We start from the raw sequence: 22,711 nt of genomic DNA, 5'->3' as shown, positions 1-22,711 counted from the left end.
CGTTTGCTCTTTGGTTTGATTGGACAATCTGTGACTAAATGACCCTTGCGTCCGCAACAAAGACATTGTCCATTCTTTCTACGTAGGTCCTTTTCATCTTTGGTCAAAGGTCTCCTGATAGTTCCGATTTCCATAGGTTCTGTAGTTCTCTCCTTCTGGGTTCTTGATTCCCTATGATCGTGAACATGCCAGGAATATTTCTCATTCTTTTTGCGTGTTCCCCTTCGTTATGCTAGACGATGATTCAGCCTCAAAACAAGATTTATTAGATCTCGACAGTCTGTAGGCTGTGGGTCTATCTAAGCAAGAGTGTCTGTTAACTCGTCCTTGAGTCCTTTGTAAAACAAGGCTGCTTGCTTTTCTTCTGGCCAGGATATCTCGGATACCAGCCAATTAAAGTTCTCTAAGTAAGAAACTAGATCTTGGTTATCTTGTCGCAAGTCTAATAGTTCACGATCTGCCGACTATGTCACTGTTCTTCGATCAAACACTCGTTCAAACTTACAAACAAAATTTCTCCAATTGTAAAGCAGGGGACTATCTTTAAGCACAAGAGGGATTGCCCAGGTGGCTGCGTCTCCAGTCAGGTAAGATAACAAGAAAGCCACTCTGGATTGGGCATCAGGGAAAGTGTTTGGTCGGCAGGTAAAATGTAATTCCACTTGAACCAAGAAGGATTGCGCTTTCAGGGGATCGCCTAAAAAACGTTCTGGAGGAGCTAAGGGAATAGCTGAGGGAATGTTGAGGGAAATGTTCGTAGGAGGATTACCTCCAGAGCCTTGAGAAGGAGGACCAGGCCAAGACACACCCAAAGGACTTTGTTCCTGCTTTTCTACCCTTTCCTGCAACTGACTCACTCTCTCTGCTAAGCTGGCTGCTAAATCCTTTGATGACACTACCTCAGCTTGGAGCTGCGTGATAACCTTGACTAGCTCGTCCAATGTGGCCATGTTGAGAACACAAACAAACCAGGAGGATAATAAATTTGTGGGCTCACTATTCTGTCAGGGAGACCAGATTATCTGGCCTGTGCACGCTCCCAACATCCACCACAAGACAGCTCCAAAACTCTGATAGAAATATCACAGAGCCTAAGAGAGTCCAAGTGGGGAAAAGGGGATTAGGAAGGGAACAGCTGGGAAGGAGACCTGTTGGAAGCAAAAGGTTAAACAACACAATATCATAATATAATCACATTGACTTTCACTAGACTATGGTCCTAAGCATTGTCTTACTACAACCATGGGTAATCTAAAAAGTGACTTTAACTAGACCGCAAAGAATTCTGAGTACCTGGAACAAATCAAGAATGATTACTGCAATGTTTCATATGAGCTTTTCATGAAATATCACATACAGTCTAGAAATACAAGAACCTTCTAGAATACTGTTTCAGAACAAACATTGCATCCTCACATGAGGACAAAAAGCAATCTGAAACATTCCCTGGAAAACTATAAGAATTGTACTAGGGACTTAATATGCACAAAGAATGTAACATCTAGAATTTAGCATCTTTGCAGAAAATCAAAAAGGCCCTGGATAAATGTGTGCACTTCAAGAAACACTACACATCAAAGTTTTGATTGCCATGAAATGATCGCGCACACTGCTAGCGATCTGAACACCAAGTTTTACCTGCGGGAAATGAATGGCGCACACTGCCGATTCCAACAAGAATATGCAAATGCCATGAAATGATTGCGCACTCTGTTAGTGATCTGAACATCAAGGTTTAAATGCGGGAAATGAATTGCGCACAATGCTGATTCCAACAAGTATATGCTAATACCATGAAATTATCGCGCGCTCTGTTAGCGATCTGAACATCAAGGTTTAAATGTGGGAAATGGATCGCGCACACTGCTGATTCAAGCAAGAATATGCAAATGCCATGAAATGATCACGCGCTCTGTTAGCGATCTGAACATCAAGGTTTAACTGCAGAAAATGAACCGCGCACACTGCCGATTCAAACAAGAATATGCAAATGCCATGAAATGATTGTGCGCTCTGTTAGCGATCTGAACATCAAGGTTTAACTGCGGAAAATGAATTGCGCACACTGCTGATTCAAACAAGAATATGCAAATGCCATGAAATGATCGCACAAGCCTTTGCCGATCTGAACAACAAGATTTGCATCAGAGCAATGATTTGCATACTCTGAAAGTGTCACGAGTAGGCCCCAAAACTCAAGAGTCTTTTAGAACGGGGTCGGGGGCCCAGCCCGACCTCCGTCTTACCCCCCTGCTCAAGGATCACCAAGAGAATGCGGGGCAGGCATGGAACGTCAAGGTAGGCCTCCGGAACAAGAGCTCTGCACCGGGACCTCTGAATAGTGTGCACGTGGAGCTGGGCTGGCTCCGTTATATAGAGTCTGGCCCCGCCCACAAACCACACCCAGTCATGCTGCAGGGAAAGCTTCTAGAAGGTCCTAGAAAGGGACCACACCCTGATACACCCTGTACGCCTGCAGCAATACCTTGCAAATGAACATTATTTGCAAACATCATTAAAAGTGGTTTCAAGGTAAAATTCTACAATGCAAAAGGTTAACAAACTGCATATAAACAAAATGCATGAATTATGCTCTTGCTTAAAGACTGGGTTTTTGCATTTTTGTCGCCGGTAGAGCGCGCACTGCCCTGATGTTGACACTCTCCCCCAAATCACCATATGTTTCTCTTAACTGCTGACCTCCTATTTTCTCTCATTACATTTCTCTCTGAAACTCTCCTCCCTCCCATCACATCTACCTTCTGCTCTCAAGGGATCACTCATTCAGTCCTAGCCCTCCCCTCTCACTAACTGCAATTTAGCTGGCCCTTCCTTTAAGAAATGAAAAAAAAAGAACATGATTAGGTGGCCCAACTGAAGTAATTATTAACTATAAAACTGCAGTGCTCAACAGCTCCATCACATCGGCACTGATATTGGCTTATACAAAGTGCAGTGAGAAGCCTAGACTCAGCTGAATCCAGTATCCAGTCTCATGTTTTTTTTTTGCTGAGCCTGTGACAGCGCATGCGCTCTACCTTGTGAGACACTACTGTGTACAATAAAGGGTTAACCATTGTTTACCATTTGTTGGCTTCAGTATCACTCTGCTTTGCAGCTTTCTAATTGCCCAGTGCAAGTCAAGCGTCACTTCCATTCCTTTCGCTGGAGCAGGGACCAAGCAAAGATTGATTCAACTTAATAAGTGCCAATTTGCTGCTCCCGAAGTGCCTGAAGTATTATTTTTTCTTCCCCTCACCTACTCCCATGGCCCCGTCTGGTACTCCCTTCCTCCTCTCCCGCATCTCCCTTGCTTTGTTTTCCCTATACCCCCTACTCCCACTGTCCGAAATTGCTGCTCCCTTCACCTCCCCCCTTATGTTGCCCAACACTTTTGTTTAGCATATTGCACAGGAGCATGGGCTGCTATGCACCATGGCCTTTAAAAAAAACGTATGCACGATAAACACTGGCTGTGTCATAGCACTATGTTTTTGTTTATGTCTTATAAACATTGACAAAGCCCATAAATCTCACATAGGTGAAACCTATTGACTTTGCCAATGATTGTTAACTTTAATACTGGTTTAATAAGGGAAGGACGGGGGGGGCATTTGGGTGTCCTGCATGGGAGCAGCTGAGATGAATTATAGGGCATGTTGGATTGCAAAGCCGTTGGCAGCAAATGGCATCTGCTGGGCCCTTCAAGATGAATAAATACAAAGTTTTTGGTTGCCTAGTAGTGGAATGGGTGTGGAGGTGAATGAAGAGGAAGCAATAGAGGGGGCTGTTTGGAGGAAAGGATTAGCATAGGAGAGAGAGTAAGAAAACACATTCACTTGCATGGAATGCTTAACGAGAAAGAAAAAAGTAGCTGCCAAGATGTGGGCAGTGAAAGGATATAAATGAGGTAATGAAAAGGATGGGAAAGAGGCTATGTTCCATGGGAGGGATAAACAATGGTTGGCAAGTCATTGAATAAAAAGCAAGCAAATAAGAGTGACAGTCAAGCCATCCAATGGAAAGTAAGTGCCGGGGTTTAAGATCGCTTTAGGTTTTTTGTAAACCCACAAAAGGTCTTGTGTAACCACAGAGCTTGCATTATCAGGTAGGCACGACCTGACATGCTATTGGAAGGTCATTTGAAAATGATAGACAGTAGTATTTGATAAAATGTAGTAGCATACCGCCTAAATCTTTAGGGTGGGTAAGTGTGAGAGTGGGGATCCTAAACAAGTTATGTTTGCTCAGGGATTGGAATTATTTGTTGTATGCAAGCATCACTCTCCTACTATTTTCCCCAGGTAAATTTCAGCAGCTGAAACCTGTTGAAATTACCCAGGTAAAAATATCTGGTAAATTCCTATACATGCCTAATTTGGTGTGGCACATAGCAGCTCCCCATGCAGTTTCATGGGCAAATGTCGAATTGGAGGTGTTCATCATACCCAGTAAATAACCTGGAATCCGACCCTATGCGTACTTTTTGAGTTCTTTATTGTATGTTAATGTTCTTAAGCAAAAGAGTGTCCTAGAATTGCAAATTACAGTAAAGCTATGTCAAGTATGCACTAACACTTCACCATCGAGAGATGTGGTCCACAGTGGTGCAAGTTGTAGAGGCTCTGACATATGGTCAGGAATTGTAGGTAGTTCCACTTCTGCTGCAAACACAACCCCTACTGCCAACAAAAGAGGGATCAACATTAGGTGCATGCACTTGAGGTCAAAGATAGAGACGTCCACAGTTGCAAGCTTTAATGTGTGCACCGACCATTGGGCAACTGTTGTAAAAGGCCGTAGCAAATAATGGGTGGCTTTGTGTCATATTTCGTTTTACATGTATTTTTAGATAGGTTTGCTATCCTTTATCTGTATGTTAATGACACACACTATTCAAAACCATTTGTTTTCCAGACACTTTCATAACATGAGTATCATGCATTGGAGTCATCCATTTTATTACATTTTCTCCAGATTTTCAACTTATATTAGCAATAGAGGTGGACAGTGTGGCCAGAGGTAGAAGTTAATAAAATAGTCTGTGGATAATTTGCAAGTAACACGTATGCAATGGAAATTACCCAAAAATAATTGTAATGTTATGCCTTTTCCTTTTTTAGGATGTACATATGGACGACAGCACCAGGTTCTTTCAGAAGGAACACAGTGAGCTGACATCTTTCAGTGAGCAATATCCACGGCTTGACCAGAAATGTGGACTGCGAAGCTCCTTTCGTAAGCTGTTTAAGAAGAAGTGAGTGGAGTTTTGTCACATGACCAAATATTCTGAATGACAAGTTGATCCTTTCAGTTTTCAAGCCTTCAACCTATATTTGCACCTTCAATGCTAGGGAGGGTGTTAACAGTGCTAGAAGCACTTAACCCTAATTATAAACTTTCCAATGTTGACACCAATCACACCTAACAAGCCACTTGATTAAATATTAATACACAGCTTTTTAACTAGCAATTACTAATGAGTCTTCCCCTATTTTAAGCACTTAGAGCTTTAGATGACAGCTGACTACAGAAATTGACAGAGTGCACCCACTGTTACTTCTTTTTACAATCAATGATCTCCAAATTACTGATACATACCCTATCAATCATTGACGTGACCAGAGAAACGATTTTCACCTATTGGCAGACTGCCTTTGGGAGTACATTTGGTACACACTTTTTCTCTTGTGGTTGTAGGATTGCTATATCAAAGTCTTGTGACCATGCCCTGATGAAGACCCCAGTTGTGAATACTTCTTAGGAAGAAACGCAGAATAATTAACTGGTTGAAATGTTGAAAATTATCATTTTGTTGACCAAGAGTACTCGCCACTCTACCATTTAGAGTATTCTGAGAATCATGTACTTTCAGATGTCGAAGTGTTGTTATGTATGCCATGATTTCACATAGTATAAGTGATGTAATATGAAAGGTAAGCACTGCACCCTAAAAGTGCAAGTTATAGTTAATGTCCTGTGGCTAGTGAGTTGACTGTGTATGGAAGGCTTGAGTTATAGTAATTAGAAGTTAGTGCGTAAATTATACATTTAAGGTATAACTTTAGAATTTCTAATGTTTGTTTATTTTGCGTTTGTACAGAAAGAATAAACAAACTTATAGAAATTTTAAGGTGGTGGGTGAATTATACATTTTAGGTATCACTACAAAATTTGAATTTCTAAACTCTGTGTAGTTTAAGTTGGGTTTGTGTAGAAAAAAATACATATATTTTCCAAACTATAACTTATTCTTAGCCTTTGGATTTCTCATTGAATTTCAGTGGTTTTTATTTTTTAATAAAAATGTGCTCCTACTCGTAGAGTTGAGTGTCATTGAGTAGAGATTCATTAATTGAAGTTTTGTAGAATACAGTGGATTACAGTGTCATAAAGTGCAGTGTCATACCGTGGAGTGGCATAGAATGGTGGGCCGTGGAGTGGCGTGGCGTAGAGTATAGTAAAGTATTATACTGTGGAGTAGCATGGTGTGTCGTAGAGTGGAGTGGAGTGGAGTATCGTAGAGAGGCATGTTGTACAGTAAAGTTGAGTCACATAGTGGAGTGTCAATGAGTAGAGTGCCATGGAGTGTCAAGTAGAGTGTCAGAGTGGCATACAGTAGAGTAGTGTGGAGTGGCATGAGGCTGAGTACAGTGTCAGAGAGTGGAGTGTTGCACAGTAGAATTGTGTAGAGTATAGTACAGGGTAATGTCATAGAGCGGGTGATGTAGAACTCTACAGTCGATTGTGGTAGAGTGTTGTATAGTGGAATAGAGAGGCATAGAGTGGAGGGGTATACATTTGAGTAGAGTCTTCTAGAGTGGAATGGCACAGAGTGAAATGGTGTGTCACAGACTACAGGAGAGTGTCAGAGTGAAGGGGAGAGTCATACAGTGGAGTAGAGTGATACAGAGTGCAGGGTCATATAGTGGAGTAGCATCTTCTAGAGTAGAATGGTGTTGAATAGAGTGGAGTGTCATAGAGTACAGTGGAGTATCATAGAAGCGAGTGAACTGTTGTATAGTGGTGTGTCAGACAGGCATAGAGTGCAGTAGAGTGTTGTAGAGTGGAGGCCTTAGAGTGTAGTGAATTGGTGTGTCGTAGAGTACATTGGAGTGACAAAGAGACTACACTGTCGTAGAAAGAAACGGAGTGGCAAGTGGTGTAGTAGAGTGGCATTGCGTTGATGGGCATAGAGTAGAGTGGCATAGAGTGTAGTTTAATGTTGTAGAGTGGAGCTGCATACAGTAAAGTAGATTGTCATGCAGTGAAATGGAGTAGAGTGAAGTAGTGGCATACAGAGAGTTCGGACAATGTCTTGAGTAGAGTATCATAGAGTCGCATAGACTGGTATAAAGTGTTGCAGAGTGGCATATAGTGGAGTAGTGTTTTGTACAGGGACTGTAAGGGCATAGAGTGGAGTAGAGTGAAGCAATTTAGTCATACAGTTGCATAGAGTAGGCAAAGTGTCGTACAGTGGAGTAGAATTGAGATGAGTCGAGTGGTGTAATGTAGTGGGAAGTAAGGTGTGACAGATTATATTGGTGTGTTGGAGAACAAAGGGGCATAGAGTTCATTGGAGTGGCATATTATACAGTGGAGTAAAGTGCCATAGAGTTAAGTGTATATTGGACTGAAGTGGCTTGTCATACAGTGTTGGAAAGTGTCATAGAGTGGAGTAAAGGTGAGCATTGTGTGTTACACTGGAGTGGTGTGTTATAGAGTGGAGTGGTGTGTCGTGGACTGGTGTACAGTGGGGTGTTGTATACTAGAGTGGAGTGGTGTAAAGTAGAGTATCCTAGAGTGGAGTGGCATAGAGGTGAGTAGTGTACAGTGGAGTGATAGAGTAGAATAGTGTAGTGAGAAGTGGCACAAAGTGGAGTGACGTGTTTGAATAGAGTGGTGTCTTGCAGAGTGGAGTGGTGTGTTGAAGAGTGAAGTGATGTGTGATTCAGTGGACTGGACTGTCGTAGAGTGGCGTGGAGTGTTGTATGGTGAAGTGGCATACATTAGAGCGGTGTGTTGTACAGTAGAGTGGAGTAGCGGGCCATAGAGTGGCAAGTGGTACAGTGTCTTAGAGTGGAGGAGTGTAGAGTAAACTGGGATGATGTGGAGTTGCATAGAGTGCAGTGGAATGTTGTAGAGCAGAGTGGCATGTTGAAGGTTGGAGTGGCATAGAGTCTTGTGGAGTGGCATGTCGTCAAGTGGAGTGGTGTGTAGTAGACTGGAGTGCCATGTCTTAGAGCAGAGGTCTTCAAACTCTGGGGTGCAACCCCCTGGGGTGTTGTGGATGTGTTCCTTTGGTGTGCGCAAATGAGTCTGCAGTTACATGTAAATGAAGATACTCTGGAAGCACGAAAGGTGCGTTTCTAGGCTCTCCTCATTTGCATTCATCAGTTAAAGTCCATAAAAAAAAGTGTGAGGATGGTACTACTGGGTGGTATTGGGCAGGGGCAGTGAGTGTGAAGAAGGGGTCAAGGACATAGCTAAAAATAGGAAAATATTGCATTTTATTGTTTTTTTCACATCTGGGTAACTGCATGTAAAAATACACACACACCACAAATGAAAAGTAAATGCAAATATACTCTTTTACCTTATGAAACCTCAGATGGCTAATGTGATCACTGCAGATGTCTTCGTGTGTGACCAGTCACAAAATTAAATGCTGATTGTGCAGTGAGGAATAATGACTTGTATATAGTGCTACAAGGTCCCAGTCTGTGACAGAAAGCAGTGTGAATGTCATCATTTTAAAATAGTATTACAATGTATAAAAGAGGCTGCTACAAAATACTGTTTAAGATAAAGCAAGTGCTTTGAAAATATAAAATTTAATGATAAGCATTCAGACTATGGGCCAGATTTAGATTTTGGCAAACTTGTTACTCCGTCACAACGGTGAGCGATAGCCTGTCCTTCGAAATCTAAATCTCATTATATCCTATGGCATTTAGATTTTGGAGGACAGGCTATCTGTCACTGTTGTGACGGAATAACCCATCTACCAAAATCTAAATCAGGCCCTATATCTAGTGTAAATGTTTTTGTAGGTCGATTAAAAGGGTGTGCTCCCAAAATGAATAAATATTTGTCACCATGAAGCTGAGTGATGCCATTATATAAAACGTACCCTGGCTCCAAAGCAGCCTTTATATTTGGTGATGAACCATTGCACACATTTACATTTCTTTCAGGTATCTGACACCTTAGTGAGAAAGCATGTTTCTTCTTTAGTTCTCTACTATTTGTTTCACAGTGCAGGAGTAACCCCCACCCCCATCCTCTGTGAGTGGGCACTGGACCACAGTTAAGGCACACTTACTATGAAAATAACATAGGATGCATTTTCCTTGCTAGCATCAGGGTCCAGGTCACCATTGTTGCAATTGGAAGAGGGTCCAAGCAACGGGTGTGCAGGGGGAAGGCTAAATGTCCTTTTTTGTTGTTATGTTTTTTCTCAAAGTGGCAGAAAGCCTGCTTTGGGCATTTGGAATAGAAGTAATGACCCTGCTGAGTGGGCAGAGTAGACAGTCTGCTTTGCAGAGCTGTAGGTATCTTGGGATAGGTGCCGCAGATGCATTAGAGGCCCAGAGCATACTTTTTGTGGCAGTGTTTCTTTGGGCCTTGGAGCAATGGCCCAAAGGAGGGTAAAAATGAAGCCAAGGAGACACATTGATCTGGGCATCAGAGAGATGAGAGGGAGAGGCATGATGAGATGAGAAGGATGGTGTGAGATGGGAGCCCCTGTTGTTAACAAAGGTCAGAGGCAAGAGCAAAACAGTAACTATCATTAGTAAAACATGTACAGTGACACTTTTGCCCAGGGGACCACTGAATCACAATTATGAATTTGTTACAATTGAAAGTGGACATAGGGGCTCATCTTCCGTGCTAGCATTAGGGCATTAGGCATCCTTGGGGCAAAAAAGTAGGCCTGGATGGAACTCGCAGAGTTTCAGTCCATGGAATGAGGTGGAGTTACATTAATACTCTGCAAGATTCCGTGGAGTTCCTCGAGCAGCGGAATTCCAGTACATAGTACTACTCACACTGATTTTTAGCATCAAGATCTTGTCTTATTCTGTAAAATCAGTGCAACTGCACCAAGTGGGGTGCCAGAGGGTGCCACTTCTTTCTGCTGCTTGAGTAGATTTTCTACTAGAGTGAGAGCTTTTTCAACACAAGCAGCAGCTTTCTCAAGGGGAGTGGGATCCACCTGCCGCAACCGCCCGCTTTGAGAAATCTCCACAACACAGCAGTTGGCAGAGTTTTTCCGGAACTCGCCACTCCAAGCAGAGGGCGGAGTGGCCAAAACTCTGCAAACTCTAAAGAAGAAGCAGAATTTTTCACTTACTGCTGCAAAAAAGCAGGGCAGTATGCAGTAGCTCATTCTCTTCCAGAAGGAGACAACTTGTTTCAAGATTCCAGGCATTTAGGTTTTCGAAATTCATTGAGAATTTTATCAAATACTTTGGTTGCAGATTTAGCATTTTGAATTCTGTCAGCGTAGTACCTTTTTTTAGCTTTTTGATTAATGATTTGTATATTCAGTTAAGTTTTGTGTAGCTGCAGTTTGTCCTGACTGTTGTTTGTTTTGAGCCAGGTCTGCTGCAACTTTCTGATTTGTTGCTTTATCTTTTTAAGTTCTGTGTTTCTCCAAGGTGTTGGTTTTCTTTTGTCCTGTTTAGTTTTTCTGAGTGGTATTAGGATATCAAAAGCTTACTGTAGCCATTCATAAAGCTTTGGAGCAGATTTAACTGTATATAGAGCGGTGTTGGCTCTTTGTTCTGTTTGTAAGTCATCAAAATTGAGTTTGCTCCAAGGACGATAAGTGCATGTATGTAAGAAGGTGTGGGGTGTGTTGATTTGTGGTGTTTCATGTCAGAAAGTTATCAAATTGTGGTCTGACCATGTGATTGGCGTGATGCTATGAATGGTAACTAGCTCAGGCTTAGCAAAAATGACATCTAGGATGTGTCCAGCGATGTGTGTGGGACAGTGTACAATCTGATGTAGGTTCAATGTGACTAAGCCAGTGGTGATAGCTTTTGGATGGGGCATATTGGGTTTGTCAAACCAAATGTTTAGGTCCCCAAGAAGGCATAGGTTTGAGTATAATGTAATAAGGTTTGAGACTGTACCTAGAAAAGCATCAGGGAATGTTAAGTTGTTAGGTAGAGGTCAGTAAAGGAGGAGAAAGTTACAGGAGGAAGTTGGACTAGGGTGGCATCTGGTGAGGAGGGCTTCATAACCTTATATGGAAATGTTTTACTGAGATTTATTGCTTGTTTGAATATAATAGCTATTCCACCTCCTCTCTTGTTATACGGTTTTGTGTGATAGTTTGATAGTCTGAGGAAGGGCTTCTTGCAACACTGGGGCCATGTCATCTCCCAACCATGATTCTGTTATGAATAGTAAGTCAGGTTGTGTGTCTGTGACCAGGTCGTAGATGTGTTGCTTGTTTTTTTAGAGTGACCGAGCATTTATGAGATGGCAGTTTAGAAAAAGTGTGTTAGTGGCAGTGTTGTTTTGTTTAGGAGAAGGGTGAGCAGTATATTTTGAGCTTGTAGCAGGTGTGTTGTTAGTTGTGATAACTATGTGAGGGTCACAATAGTCTTGTTTTTCAATATAGTCTTCTTCTTCCAGCAGGCTTAGGAGGCATTTTGTTGGGTCTGTGTGTGTGGGTGGTGGACTTGGTGGCTGAGAGAGACATGAAGCATGCACTTTTGTTTGTAGGGTAGCCTTATTATGTAATAGACAAGGGGATGCGAAGTTGTTACGAGTGGCATGTTGTTTATTTTGTTTGTGTCTGTTTAGTGTAGAAGGAGCATGGGTTAGGGGTGGTGGAGGGGCATGTGGATCATTATGTAAGGCTCTAAATTGTGCAATGGATTAGAGACAGGTGAATGAATTTGCTGTGATGGAATGCTTGTGGTAGATGTTTGTGAAGAGTGAGAACGTAGGGGTAAAGATTGGTCAGGATTCGTATTCTTTGTGTAGTCATGAGGGTGGGAGTGGGTGTGACGATAAGTTTAATGAAAGTTTGTGTTGATTTGATGTGCTGATGTGTATGGTCTGTATTGCTTTTGTGGAATAGTGAGAGGGGATATTGATGTAGTGATTTTCTGTGAGGGATTTATATGTGAGTTAGTGCTGGTGAATGGAATTAGAGTATTACAGGTGGTGTTGATGTGTTTTGGAGATGAGTGTATGAGGTGTGTAAGAGGGGATGGATGTGAGTCAGGGGAGTTTGTGTTAGTTTGACTGAAGAGGTAATATATATGGTGGAGTGGAGTGTGCGGATTTTATGGTTGTGTGTAATTGGTGAAGAGAAGGGAAGGGGGTTTGTAGATGGTGTTTTGGAAGGCTGGGTTTAGGTATTGTCATGATAAAAGGGGGTCTGTGTTGAGCAAATAGAGGATAGTGCTGTTGGTTTATATGAACAGGAAGTGTGTATCTGGACAGCTGAAAGTAATATATAATGTGGTTTTGTGTTGTGTGGGCAATGGCAGGTTGTGTTAGTGGGAGTGGACAGAGTAGTGTTTGCTGTGAGAATGAAGGTGTTATACTGTTGTAGGTGTGGGGGATATGTGTATAGGTGTTGTATATGAGGTATTGTGTTGGATGATGAGACATTGCAATCTGTATGTGGTCAGTTTGTGATGCAGGTGTTGGATGTCTTTGCAGATAATATTGATGGATGTGTAGGGAGTAAGTTTCTTTCTGATGAATGGGAAATTGGGCAGCATTTCTGTCCCTAGGCCCTACCAGGCCCAAACAGGCAGCTGCCTTTGTTCTCTCCGCCCTTAGCCTTGACGCCTAGGCTGAGACGCCCTGAGCGCTAGGCTTAAATAGCCATACTTGCCAATAGAAACCTAGTCCTAACCCTAACCAATCAGATTTGTAACACTAAATCGCACAACCAATGGGAGACCCAACCCTAATCACCAATCATACCCCTAATCCTGACAACCAATCACATCCCCATCCCTAGAACCAGAAGCCAATCAGAATCCCAACCCTACTATCAATCACAAAACCGAACCCTAGAACCAGGAACCAATCAGAATCTCAACCCTACTACCAATCACAAACCCAAGCCTAATAACCAGGAACCAATCGGGATCTCAACCCTACTACCAATCACAATCCCAACCCTAGAACCAGAAACCAATAGGAATCCCAACCCTACTATCAATTGTAGGAGGCTGGCCTGGCTTGTAGTGGATACCAAAGGTACTTACACCCTGTGCCAGGTCCAGTTCTCCCTTATTAGTAGAATAGAGGTGTTTCTAGCAGCTTTGGCTGATAGAAGGTAGCTATGGCAAAGCAGTTTAGGCTGAACTAGGAGACATGCAAAGCTCCTACTATACCACTCATATCATATGCACAATATCATAAGAAAACACAATACTCAGAGTTACTGAAAATAAAGGTACTTTATTTTTATGACAATATGCCACAAGTATCTCAGTGAGTACCCTCAGTAAAAAGGTAAGTAATATACACAAGTTATATGTACACAAACCAAAAATAGGTAAGTAAGAGTCAGAAAAGTAATGCAAACAGTGTAGAATTACAATAGGTTGCAATAGGCAAGCATAGGTCTAGGGGCAACACAAACCATATACTCCAAAAGTGGAATGCAAATCACGAATGGACCCCAGATCTATGGGAGCTTGTAGAGGGTTGCTGGGACTGTAGGAAAACAGTAAGGGTGTCCAAGATACCCCACCCCAATTTATGCATTGTGCTGATATGTTGATGTTTAACCTTTTGCATTGCAGAGTTCAATCCTGAAGACTTATTTTTAAGGTGCTTTTAAATACTGTTCATTTGCAATGTATTGCTGCAGACTTTCAGAGTGTGTCAGGGTGTGGTCCCTTTTCAGGGCCTTCTAGAAGCTTTGCCTGCAGCATGCTGGGTGTGGTTGGTGGGCTGGGCTAAGACTCTATGAAAGGGAGCCAGCCCAGCTCCACGTGCTCACTATTCAGAGGTCCCGGTGCAGAGAAGCAGCAACTTCCTGAGCTCCTGTTCCGGTGGCCTACTTTGATCTTCCAGGCCTCTGCCTTTCATTCTACATTGGTGATCTTAAGCAGGGCGGTAAGACGGAGGTTGGGCTGGGCCCCCGACCCCCGTTATCGAGTGCGCTCGAATTCTTGGGCCTTAATTTTTACATGACAAACAATTACTCATGCGCGTATGAATGTGCGCTTGTGCGTTTGTGGCATTTGCATGCTGTTACTCGAATCGCCAAGACGCGCGATTAGTTTTCTAGTGATTTAAATCATGATATTCATTGTGCACTACCATTCCTTGACAGTTACATGGTGGCCTTTGAATCGGCAAAACGCGCAATTCGCTTTCTAGAGATCTAACCCTTGATATTTATTGTGCACTACCATTCCTTGACAGTTACATGGTGGCCTTCGAATCGGCAAGACGTGCGATTCGCTTTCTAGAGATTTAACCCTTGATAATCATTGTGCGCTACCATTCCTTGACAGTTACATGGTGGCCTTCGAATCGGCAAGACACGCAATTCGCTTTCTAGAGATTTAACCCTTGATATTCATTGTGCGCTACCATTCCTTGACAGTTACATGGTGGCCTTCGAATCGGCAAGACGCGCAATTTGCTTTCTAGAGATTTAACCCATGATATTCATTGTGCTCTACCATTCCTTGGCAGTTACATGGTGGCACTCGAATCGGCAAGACGCGCGATTCTTTCCTTGTATTTAATTCATGATATTCATTGTGCGCTACCATTCCTTGGGCATTTACTTGGTAGTACTCGAGTTGACAAGTCGCATGATTTATTCCATGAATCTATGTTGTGTTATTCATGGTGCACAATCCTCCTATGGTGTTTATTATCTTTGTGGAAATCTGCAATGTGCGCAATTCATGTTTCAACATTTTGAGAGAACAAAAAAGGTCAGAGTTCTAGATGGAGTGTTGTGTGTTCCTGATATGTATTCTTAAAAGAGATTCATATGATGGTTCAGAACTTATTCAGATTGTTTCCTGATTTTCATGCAAAAGAAACGTACTTGAATTTAAAAGTTCATTTAACCTCTCTTGATTCCCTCACAGGCATTCAGTCATCTTGAGGCCTAGTAATTTAAGGCTATTCTTAGGTTGTTCATGTTTTCACAATAACAATGCTTAGAGTCATAGCCTAGTACTGATTTCATGAGATGTAATTTTGATGTTGTGTGTTTTAACCTTTTGCTTTCTACAGGTCTCCTTCCCAGCTGTTCCCTTCCTAATCCCCTTTTCCCCACTTGGACTCTCTTAGACTCTATGACAAATCTAATCAGAGTATTGGAGCTGTCTTGTGGTGGAAGTGTTGGGAAAGTGCACAGACCCCGAGGATCTGGTGACTCTGACAGTAAAGTACACCTACTACCCCAAAAGAGCACAATAGTTGTGATAGGGGGATTCTGCAAGAACCATAAACACCAGTGGTGCACTGAAGACGGATTCCTGGACCTGAGGACCTGCAAAGCAAGGGGACCAAGTCCAATAGTCGCGACAGTGTCCAGGGGGGGCAAGAGCCCAGAAAACCCCGGATGAAGGTGCAAGGAAGCTGCCTCCGGATGGAAGAAGCTTGGAGTTCTGCAAGAAAGAAGAGGACTAGGAACTTCTCCTTTGGATGGAAGATGTCCGCATCGTGATGAAGCTTGCAGAGGTGTTCCCACGCAGAAATGCCGCAAACAAGTCCACGCAGAGTTACAAAAGAGGGTCCCACGACGTTGGAGGCCAACTCAGCGGGTTCTGCACTGCAGGACGGAGTGCTGGGGACCCAGACTGGGCTGTGCACGAAGGAAATCCTGGAAGAGTGCACAGAAGCCGGAGCAGCTGCAAATCACGCAGTACACTGGTTTGCAGTCTAGCTGGGGAGGCAAGGACTTACCTCCACCAAACTTGGACTGAAGGATCACTGGACTGTGAGAGTCACTTGGATGGAGTTCCTGTGTTCCAGGGACCACGCTCGTCATGATGAGAGGGGACCCAGAGGACCGGTGATGTAGTCTTTTGGTGCCTGCGTTAGCAGGGGGAAGATTCGGTCAACCCACGGGAGATTTCTTCTGAGCTTCTGGTGCAGGGTGAAGGCAGGCGACCCCCAGAGCATGCACCACCAGGAAACAGTCGAGAAAGCCAGCAGGATGAGGCGCTACAATGTTGCTGGTAGTCGTCTTGCTACTTTGTTTCGGTTTTGCAGGCGTCCTGGAGCAGTCAGTGGTCGATCCTTGGTAGAAGGTCGAAGAGGGAGATGCAGAGGAACTCTGGTGAGCTCTTGCATTCGTTATCTAAAGAATTCCCCAAAGCAGAGACCCTAAATAGCCGGAAAAGGAGGTTTGGCTACCAAGAAAGGAGGATTGGCTACCAAGAAAGGTAAGAGCCTATCAGAGGGGGTCTCTGACGTCACCTGCTGACAATGGCCACTCAGAGCAGTCCAGTGTACCCCCAACACCTCTTTTTCCAAGATGGCAGAGGTCTGGGATACACTGGAGGAGCTCTGGACACCTCCCCTGGGAGGTACTGCTCAGGGGAGTGGTCACTCCCCTTTACTTTGTCCAGTTTCGCGCCAGAGCAGGGCTGAGCAACACTAATAACTAGGAAACAAACAGAATCCCATCCCTACTACCAATCACAAACCCAACCTTAATCCTGAAGTCAACAGAGAAACCAGCCCCCAACAACCTATCACAGCACCATATGCCACAACCAATAGAAACTTATATAAGGGCCAAGTTAACTGAAGGCCAGTCCCTGTGGGAAAGGAGGAAGCTGCTGCTCTATTCAGAATCTTCTTGGATACAGACAGGCTGAATCCACACTTCCAAGCTAGCAGAATCTACTTTCCAGGTAAGGGAGAGATTGGAAAAAAAAACACTGAAATACTGCTTGTCGCACACTCTGAAATGTGGCTTTTTCAAGGCAAAAATAGGGGATACAGACAGTTTCTAAACACAATTTAATTCACAGAAACAGATGAAGCAGTCTCTTAAACACACCCTGGATAGTCACTGAGATGTATGTAGCTTTTTTACTTAAAAAAGAGGGGTGGGGGGGTTGGCTTTATGCAGTCTTGTGAGACAAACTAGGAAGGAAATTTCAAACAGTCAAGGCTAAAAAACCAGCACTTTAAAAAGGCCAAGCTGCCAGAAACACAGAGGGGCATATTTATACTCTGTTTGCGCCGGAATTGCGTCGTTTTTTTTTACTCAATTCCGACGCAAAACTAACTCCATATTTATACTTTGGCGTTAGACGAGTCTAGCGCCAAAGTCCATGGAGTTTGCGTAATTTTTTAGCGTGGACACCTACTTTGCGTTAATGAGATGCAAGGTAGGCGTTCCCGTCTAAAAAATTGACTCCGAGGCATGTGCGCCGTATTTACACTCCCGAGCAAAATTCACACCCGGTAGTGGGCGGGTCAAAAAAAATGACGTACGGCCGCTTTTGCGCCGTTTTTTAGCGCCTGGAAAAGGCAGGCGTTAAGGGACCTGTGGGCTCTGAAGGAGCCCAGAGGTGCCCTCCCATGCCCCCAGGGACACCCCCTGTCACCCTTGCCCACCCTAGGAGGACACCCAAGGCTGGAGGGACCCATCCCAGGGACATTAAGGTATGTTCAGGAAGGTTTTTTTTTTTTTTTTTTTTTTTGTGGCATAGGGGGGCCTGATTTGTGCCCCCCTACATGCCACTATGCCCAATGACCATGCCCAGGGGACAGAAGTCCCCTGGGCATGGCCATTGGGCAAGGGGGCATGACTCCTGTCTTTGCTAAGACAGGAGTCATTTCTATGGGGGTTGGGAGTCGAAAAAAATGGCGCAAATCGGGTTGAGGCGAAAAATTTGCCTCAGCCTGACTTGCCCCATTTTTTGGCGCCCAAGCTCCATATCCCCCTACGCCGGCGCTGCCTGGTGTACGTCGTTTTTTTCCACGCACACCAGGCAGCGCCGGCGGCTAACGCCGGCTAACGTCATTGATTAAATACGGCGCCCACATGGCGCTTCAGAATGGCGTTAGCCGGCGCTAATTTTTTTGACGCAAAACTGCGTTAGCGCAGTTTTGCGTCAAAAAGTATAAATATGGCCCAGAGAGTCTAAAGTAACCAGGCATGGGAAGCAGTAGAAAATACTTTTAAACAAATAATAAGATTTCCCAGAAAAGTCTGGGGCTCCTTACCTAGATCTCCTAGGAATCCTTGATCACTGGGCTATATTAGGGTGCAGGGAAAATACTGGGCTCACAAAATGGAGGTGGCTGTCTGGGTTCCTTCTACAAACTTAAGGGGCCAGAGCAGGGGTGAGAGGAGAGCTCAGATTGCCTGGGACTCAGAGAGCCAATCAGCTAGGCCCAGCCCCTGTGGGAAGGAAGGAGGGAGCTGCTGCTCTATTCAGAATCTCCTTGGATACAGACAGGCTGAATTCACACTTTCAAGCTAGCAGAATCTACTTTCCAGGTAAGGGAGGGATTGTAAAAAAAGAAAAAACACTGAAATACTGCTTGTCGCGTACTCTGAAATGTGGCTTTTTCAAGGCAAAAACAGGGGATGCAGACAGTTTCTAAACACAATTTAAATCACAGAAATGATGAAGCAGTCTCCTAAACATACTATGGATAGTCACTGAGATGCATGTAGCTTTTTCACTTAAAAAAGATGGGGGGGCCTTTATGCAGTCTGGTGCCACAAACTAGGAGGGAAATTGTGCAGCAGGCAGAGTGGCCACAGCACCCTAATTATGGGCAAAAGTATTTTTGGTCAATTCTGTTCTTATTTATTGCTGTTGTTTTTTATAAGTCCCACATTTAGTGTGGCTTACGAGCTACAGAACAGCACCTCTAATATGATCCCTCCCCCCTGTGATCATCCCTCTCCTTCCGATTTCCCAAATCCTTGACGTATAGTTTTGGAGTGGGAGGCCACCTTCAAAACATTTTGCTTAGGGGGAGCTCAGGGCAAAAAAAGTTTGAAGTCCTCTATCGTAGAGTGTGTCATGCCATATAGTGTAGTTTAGTGGTGTTTTACTCAGTGGCATAGAGGAGTGGGTTGTCATAGAGTGGAGTGACGTGTCAGAGTGGAGTAGTGTAGAGTGGAGTGACGTGTTGTGTTGAGGAATAATGTTTAAACAGAGGTAGTATGCAAATGGCTGCACGCATTTAAATGAAATGTGTCATAAATATAGATTGTTGGGTGGAAAGGGTCCTTTTTTTGGCAGTATATCTAAACTATTTCAATAGTTTTAAAGTCACAGGGCTTTATTCACAAACGTAAACTTACACTTTTGTGTAAGTTTACAATTGTTTGGTATTCAGAAAGCCATTTTACGAGTAATATCTTTACAAATGGGGAGTGGGCGCACATGAAACAAGCATTAGCAATGCAATGGGTCTCGTATTTGCGAGAGTTAGAGATATTGGCATTGCAAATGACAATGGGGGTCATTACACCATTGGCGGTAAAAGCCGCTTACCGCCGTGCAGAAGACCAACAACACACCGCCGCGGCTGCGGAATTCCGCCACGGTCATTATGACCCACAGCTCGGAATCCGCAAAAATCCAGACACCCACACAAGTCCGCCACACCAAAGGTCAGTGATAAACTGGTGATAACAAAACCTCCACCGTCACACCAACAGGAATACGCCCACACTATCACGACCCACAAATCCAAGCGGCGGGCTTTCAACCACAGTATTCCATTGGCGGTACACACCGCCGCGCTCAAAATACACACACATTTACAAATCACTACCACATTGGACAATTCCAAATACACACACCTGATACACATACACACACCACTCCCACACACCCAATACAATATAAAACCCACACCCACAAACCCTTATGACCACAATTGCGACTGAAGGCCAGAGAGAGACACCACCATCTACAAACTAGCATCCACAAGCACTCAACACAATCACTCACACATCCACATCATCCACGCACAAAACACCATACACCTCTAAATATCACCCCACACATCACAACACAAACCACCCCACACCTCACCCACACCACCCCATGGCCCTGCAAAGGCACCCCAGGTTCTCTGAGGAGGAGCTCAGGGTCATGATGGAGGAAATCATCCGGGTAGAGCCACAGCTATTCGGATCACAGGTGCAGCACACCACCATAGCCAGGAGGATGGAGCTATGGTGCAGAATCGTGGACAGGGTCAACGCAGTGGGATAGCACCCAAGAACTAGGGATGACATCAGGAAGAGGTGGAACGACCTACGGGGGAAGGTGCGTTCCGTGGTCTCAAGACACCACATCGCAGTACAGAGGATTGGCAGCGGACCCCCACGTCCTCCCCCACAACTAACAACATGAGAGGAGCAGGTCTTGGCTATACTGCATCCTGAGGGCCTCGCAGGAGTAGCTGGAGGAATGGACTCTGGTAAGTCAAATCTGTCATTACTTCATCCCCCACTCTACCTGCATGCTATCACATACCCCCACCCTCACCCCATCACTCCAAAACCTCACATATTTCCCACTATTACAAACCACACATCCCAAACCCAAGCCCTACATGTAACACCAAAGCATGGACACCCATCACCAAAGCATTGCCACTGCACATACCCATACAGCCCCCTAAACCATTATCACACAAGGTCCTACACAGGAATGCAAGCACTGGGGTACAGGGTCACCCACCCATTGCACACCATGGCACATACAGATGCAATAATCATGCCTTTACACCCCTGCAGGACCCCTACCCAACGTCACCGGACAGGAGGGTCCAGACATGTCCACACCACCCACAGAAGAGGCCCACAGTGATGACAGCAGCTCTGTCCAACTGGATCTAAATGACCAGCCCGGCCCATCTGGGACCTCGGGACAGTCGGTTCTCCTCACACTGGCACAGGCCACCACAGAGCCTCCCCCCTCTGGAAGCACCAGCACAGCACCCACCCAGCAGGCCCATACCTCTGTCCCCAGGACACGTCAAGCAGCAGTGTGTCCACCACTACAGGGAACCCAGGCTAACCCACCACCCCAACAACACCAGGGACCTGGGGGCAGTGGCAGTGGGCACACGGTTCAGGGGACAGAGGCCCAGGGAAACAGGGCAACTGGGAGGGCTACTGTGCGACTGGGGGAGGACAGGCCCAGGGAACCCACTCTCCACGAGGCCCTCTCCAACACCATGGGAGCCTACCACCATTCCCAGGAGACTATGGCAACGGTACTGGCCAAGTTTCAGGAGACCCAGCGGCTGCAGGAGGAACAGTATTTGGGGTTCAGGGAGGAACTCAAATCCATCAATTCCACCCTGGGCACCATTGTAGGGGTGCTGAAGGAACTTGTCAACACCAGGAGGGACACTGTAGCACAACAAGGGGCCCCTGACACTAGCCTGGACGATGAACTGCCCACCACCTCTGCCGGCGCTAGTGGACAGGAGGCACCGCCACAGGACCACGACACCAGCACCCCACCTCCTGCAGATGGAGAACCACCCCACAAGCGGTCCCTGAGATCCAGGACAAAGACAGAGAACAATGCCAAGACCCCCGCCAAGAAATGAGACCACCCTGATTGTCATACTTCTGTCCCACTATGTCACCCTGTCCATCCTTAAACTGTCCCGGCTCCACTTCCTATGCCTCTTTTGACAATGCACCTGTGAGACTAATAGACTGGACTCTGCCATGAACATTCCTCCACCATCACCCCTGACCATTTTACAATCCCCTCCACTATTTAGCACTTAAATAAACACCCTTAAATCACAAAACAGTCTGGAGTCAGTCTGTGCTTTAGAAAATGTGTATTTGCAATAACTGTGGAAAAATGCTATATCCATTGTATTGTCAACATACCTATGTCACACAGCTCTAGTCCATGAGGAAACAAAGCAGATGTCACACAGTGGGACCCACATCTGTGAAATCGTAAGGGAAAGTGACAACTCAGTGACCATACACTGGGTGAAAACGACAGATAGTAAAGAGGCAGTAGTATTTAAGTACATGTAGTAGGCAGGTCTGTATTCTTACCTGTGTGTCACTGGAAATATTGCTGGATCACTGAGTCCCTGTTGTCCATGTCTTCTTCCTCTGCTTCCTCGTCTTCACTGTCCACAGGCTCCACAGCTACCACAACACCGCCACCTGGACCATCCTCCTGCAGAAAAGGCACCTGTCGTCGCAAAGCCAAGTTGTGAACCATGCAGCAGGCCACAATGATCTGGCACACCTTCTTTGGTGAGTAGAATAGGGATCCACCTGTCATATGGAGGCACCTGAACCTGGCCTTCAGGAGGCCAAAGGTCCGCTCGATCACCCTCCTAGTTCGCCCATGGGCCTCATTGTAGCGTTCCTCTGCCCTTGTCCTCGGATTCCTCACTGGGGTCAGTAGCCATGACAGGTTTGGGTAACCAGAGTCACCTGCAAATTAAGAGGGACAACGTTAGACACACACTAACCTGGAGGGATATCCCCAGAACCACACAACCATTCCCACTGACTACCTTCCAGGTGCTCACCTAGTAGCCACACACGGTGCCTCTGGAGTTGACCCATCACATAAGGGATGCTGCTATTCCGCAGGATGTAGGCGTCATGCTCTGAGCCAGGGAACATGGCATTCACATGGGAGATACTGGTCTGCCAAACATACCATCTGTACATTCATCGAATGATAACTCTTCCGGTTTCTGT

At 44.9% G+C, this 22,711-nt stretch overlaps 1 protein-coding gene across 1 annotated transcript in view; it reads left to right on the top strand.

The window, feature by feature from the left end:
* Window positions 1-22,711, top strand: part of ARHGEF33 (Rho guanine nucleotide exchange factor 33) — a 487,983-nt gene that overhangs the window by 352,880 nt on the left and 112,392 nt on the right. Inside the window, exon 18 of the mRNA XM_069236580.1 lies at window positions 5,124-5,257. Within this exon, the coding sequence (XP_069092681.1) occupies window positions 5,124-5,257 (134 nt within the window). The remainder of the gene's footprint in view (window positions 1-5,123; window positions 5,258-22,711) is intronic.

This window comes from Pleurodeles waltl, chromosome 5 (assembly GCF_031143425.1).
Source record: "Pleurodeles waltl isolate 20211129_DDA chromosome 5, aPleWal1.hap1.20221129, whole genome shotgun sequence".
Taxonomy (NCBI): domain Eukaryota; kingdom Metazoa; phylum Chordata; class Amphibia; order Caudata; family Salamandridae; genus Pleurodeles; species Pleurodeles waltl.
This window is presented reverse-complemented; position numbering and strand designations above follow the sequence as displayed.